The sequence below is a fragment of the Stylophora pistillata genome, chromosome 6 (genome assembly GCF_964205215.1).
Source record: "Stylophora pistillata chromosome 6, jaStyPist1.2, whole genome shotgun sequence".
Lineage (NCBI taxonomy): Eukaryota > Metazoa > Cnidaria > Anthozoa > Scleractinia > Pocilloporidae > Stylophora > Stylophora pistillata.
Genome location: NC_142524.1, coordinates 6185256 through 6190000, shown reverse-complemented (window position 1 = coordinate 6190000; position 4745 = coordinate 6185256). Strand labels below are relative to the sequence as shown.

Below are 4745 nucleotides of genomic sequence, written 5' to 3'. Positions count from 1 at the left end.
GTGGCAAGAAAGGATACATAGTCCTGACATTCCAGGTACCGAACAATGTTGTTGTCTTGGGGGGTAAGGAGAGGGGTCGGCCTCGTAGCTTCCTTTCGGCTTTTACCACGATGCATCATACTAGTCTCCGAGAAGACGTTCTCCTGACCCAAGACAGATGTGATTTTGTGCCTACTTCATATGGTTTCTGTAATCAGTTTAATCCACTTAGTGGGTGATTAGCCCTCCAAGCTTCACCAGAGCCCCGTTGACCAGGCGTTACGGAGTTCTGAGCAGCCCTTCATTGGCTACCGAAGCGGCCCGGGGGGAACAAGCCCCCCACCATACTTCGCCCTGCACAGCAATCCCCTACATACCTGTTTCCGGCTACCGCGACAAGGACGAGGGGTTGGACTTTGGTAGCCTGTGCTCCACAGGGAGTGAAAAGGGATAAGCATAAGCAAGAAAGGGTGGGCGGGAGATTGGGGCTAATGATATCAGAGATAAACCCATTACAGACCTCACGTGGGCTCGCGTTGCTCCAAGTCCTATGCTCTCCCATGGGTGGGAAAACGTACTTGAAATCAAATTGCAGTTGAAAAAATTAATTTAATGCTTAAGTGGCATATTGGCTGCAAAGAGAACAGTCGATTATGTAGAGGTGACCGCTGGGAGAGGGAGTAAAGTGCTTTTGTTAGGGATGAATAAAAAATTAAGCATTTAAAAAGAATTTTAAAACATTATGTACAACCTATTTTACTTTCTGAACAATTACTCGTGCATACCTGTACAGGCATTGCAACTTTTGCGGCACATGCGCAGCATATATTGTGGGTTTTTTGTGCATAGACCGTGTAATCCCAGAATTTTACATATGTAGATTTTATCTTTACAAGCTGAAAGAAAAAAAAAAGAAAGTAACGTAAGTATAAGTGCATCCGCGAATCTAATCAGATTTCATCGAGTCTTCTAATAATCAATTTCCCCTAACTTACAGATTAAATGTTCTTTAGCTTGGCCATGCAAAGGTAGCTTGCGAGGAGGCCACCATCATATGCACTGTAGGACGTGCGATTTCTGCCGGCGGCATTACTCGCTTCTCGTGATCTCGTACCCAGGTCCCCCCGTGTAGCTATAACTTCATTGTTAGAAGGTCTGGGCACAAGACTACGTTCTTCGGTTATCTCTCCCCTCACTCACTATGATTCAGGGTATTGGTTAGGCTGTCCACCAGTTATGCCAGCATAGTTTGAGCACAATAGTGAGGCAGAAGAGTTAAGTATTATACTACAATAATGGTGCAACAAAAGTAAAACCGCTGCCCAGTTAGCTCATGCTGTAGAGCGCCGGACTGCCGTGCGGGAGGTGGAGGGTTCAAACCGAACCAATATTCAGGGACTTAATAATACCGTAGGCCCAGTCTCCTGCATATTCTCTGAACTGGTTAGTAGGGGACGTGAAAGAACCCACACACACTTATCGCAAAGAGCAGGGAACGAAGATCCTGGTGTTGTGGTCTGGCCTCGTTGTTATTTATACAAGCCCCCATTTAAACCTGCTTCAAGCTGAACTGGGCTAGTCTGTCTAAATGGAGCAAATACAATGAATATCGCAAGTAAATTTAAAAGCTTACAAAGGAGACAAAAAGTTATAGCACTAATAATGATAATAATAATAATAATAATAATAATAATAATAATAATGGTAATGATAATAACAAAAAGAATAATAATGATACAAAAGAAGAACACATTTTAACATTTCTAAGATTATACTTCGTAACAAGTTAGCCAAGTACCACACAGGGGGAGGGACTGAAACCAACCGTGGTACCGAGGTAAAGCTCCCAAGCTTTCCTCACCAAACTTCGGGCTATTTTCATTCGTATTCAGAGTCACGTAAAACAATTTTCGTTCTGCACTTACCAGCCATTGCCACAGACAATGCACAGCTCACCAAAATCAACAAAATGATGAAGTTTCTCATGTTTAGCAAATATCTACAGAGAGACAAAAATACGATAAAACTAAGAAATTCATCTTCTTTAAGCTCAACGTTACAGCCATGGCTCATAGAACCGACTTTGCTCTTTGAGCTCGAAAGAAACAGTTCTTTGATATTTTGCCTCGGTTCTTCTGTGATGAACAATCTGGTTATAAAAGGAGCTGCGCCTACCGTGAATCTTCTTCACATTTCAACAATCTCTTTCCAAAGATTCCACAAGTCTGAAATTACGCGCTTTGAAATCTGTGGATAATGGATGGGAAAATGTTAAGTTTTCAAGCTATTGTCCAAAAGAATGTCATATGAGCAGGTCAGGCGCTAGAATGTCCCACCTTGTGACGACCAAGGAAACTATTTGCATGCAGCCGGGGCAAGTTACAACGGTGGAGTGATCTTTCAGTCGTCTCTTTATCAGTCCAACAATGTGGCAGTACTGAGAGGGGACACAAGATCCAGAAGTGCCCATTCAAACCAAAGGGAAAGGAAAAGATCAATTGAACCAATTAAACCTAAATTGAATAAATTGCAATGACATGTAATATCGGTGTTATTTTTGGCTGTTGACTGAATTTGACAGCTTTGACAGCTTCAACATTTTTAGTGTGGATGCACCAGTGGAGGTAAAAATTTGTTATGAAAACATTTGTCCATTGATTTTGTCACGACAATTCTCGTTTTGTCTGCTGAGCAGATACGCCGTACAACGTATGAAGCTAAAAAGGTCTATTATCGTACTGTTTGCAAAAAAATTACTCATACTTTTCAGATATCTAGTTCAATATTTTCCAATCAAACTAATCCCTTATGGTTTTAATCAATTTCCGTTTTCAACGCTCTTGTTATCAATTTTTGTTTTAATGCCTGATGTTTTAGAGTAAATTGATCTTATGGTAAAATGTTTTATTACTCATCGTGGTGGTAATATAAAACTGATTAATCGGTTGCCTCATGATGAGCACGCCAACAAGACCGGCAACTGCCCGCTTTGGAACGAAGTAAAGTTTATTGATTGAGACTCATATTGGCACACCAGAAGAGTCAAGGAAGCTATCCACATAAGACTTCACCCTCATAATATCAACGAGGATAACGAAATTCCTGAAGCTTAGAAACCAACGATCAAGAAACACAACGGGAGACCGGTACGACAGCAAACCGTCGAGGGAACAACATCGGGTCAGATCTCTCGGAAAAATAGAACCGTCACCGGAACCATGGGGATCGAAATCTGCCAATCACTTTAGATCGCGTGAGCAGTCGACCCCGCTAATCACCTGATGAAGATTAGCAGTAAGCAGTCGAAATGTCGTGATCTACATCTCAAGTGACGTCATCGTTGATCTTATGACTTTCTCTACAGAATCTCTTGGGAATATAATTGATTGACAACGTGTCCCGGTCTTAGTTTCTAAGAAAACTCAACAGCAAGGCGCTAATCGTTCGCAAGAAGTGTCCTTCCCTGATAATTGAGTCAGAACACGCCTAAGGTAGTGCATATTTCGTCTAAGAATACTAAGCCGCTTCACGATAAAAAGAACAGAGATCCCATATACTGCAAACATAGGCATTCTACGCATGCAATGGTTATTTTTTCGGATGGGTGGGGTGAGATAGATCCTGATGCGACATTTTGAGCCTCTGACTTTTTCAATATTGTAAAGCAAAAAAGATATTTACTCTTAAAGTTTTTGCCAAAAATGTCGTTCGATTGAGAGCAAAATAGACCCTTTCAAATTATTGGAAATAAACTCAAATGCAGGTATTTTGTGTAAGATTGTTCATTTAGGGTCCATTTGGAGACAGCTGTGGGATTGTGTCAGAGGCGAGCAGAGATATAGACTTTAGTGCGCTTGAGTATGTTTATCAAGGATAATCACTATATACTGCCTTTAGGAGTCGCTCTTAATTATCATGAATATCATACGCTCTTTTAGAAAGTAGTTGAGTTTGCGGGGTTTCAGAGTTCTTTCTGTTGGTAACATTATACTGTAATAGCGCATTACTAATAAGATTCTCAGGGCCAAAGGGTGGACGCCTTATCATGGTGGTTCCAATTGGTGTATCCCTGCAGTTTACTGTGAATGACGACGTTTTGTCGAGGATTGAAGCGCCTCTCCCATTCACAGTCCTGGCCGGTGATTGCCATCTATCGGGCATCCTTAGGAGAGCCACCATATTGTCTGTTTATGAAGATGTTGTAATTGTGCAGCTCGGGAACAGAAAATACGTTCTGGGATTTCATGTCTCTCCAAGAGCTGTCGATTAGTCTAGGGGCCGCAAACCAATTCAATTTGTCTGATCCCTTCGCGTTTAACTTCACCCCCTTCACTGTCTGTGTGTCTGTGTGTCTTTATTGTTCAAAAGATAAAATTACATATCTTATGTTACATCTAATACAGGAAGTACACTTTCACAAAGCTACATTATACTTAAAAACAATTCTATTAAAAAATGTATTCTTAAAACGGTTTGTGCGAATAGCGGGCATGACAGGGGATTTATTTCTCAAATTATACCTCGTGATCTTGGTCTCAGGGAAGTAGGCTCTAAGAGGATGGCTCAGGATAGTTGAAACCTTGCGACAAATTTTGTGATCTTGCGTTTTAAGTAAGTCACCTATCACTAATTTCTTAGATATGTATTTACGTTTAAAACAACGATCTAAAAACTGCTGGGCTATAGTTAGCTCTGACTCAGAGGCCCCATGCACAGATATTTCACGATATTTCCTCCGGTAGGGAACAATTCTTGCCTGTTTTAAA

At 41.2% G+C, this 4745-nt stretch overlaps 1 protein-coding gene across 3 annotated transcripts in view; it reads right to left on the bottom strand.

The window, feature by feature from the left end:
* Positions 1-2489, bottom strand: part of LOC148727951 (uncharacterized) — a 13325-nt gene extending 10836 nt beyond the window's left edge. The window contains exons 1-4 of one of the 3 annotated variants that reach the window (XM_088763253.1): positions 2316-2489; positions 2155-2226; positions 1905-1978; positions 765-875 (exon numbers count right to left, since the gene is read on the bottom strand). In XM_088763253.1, the coding sequence (XP_088619379.1) occupies positions 765-875; positions 1905-1965 (172 nt within the window). In that variant the 5' untranslated portion in view covers positions 1966-1978; positions 2155-2226; positions 2316-2489. The other 2 variants (XM_088763252.1, XM_088763254.1) reach the window with 2 other exon arrangements.
* Between the last annotated feature and the right edge of the window lie 2256 nt (positions 2490-4745).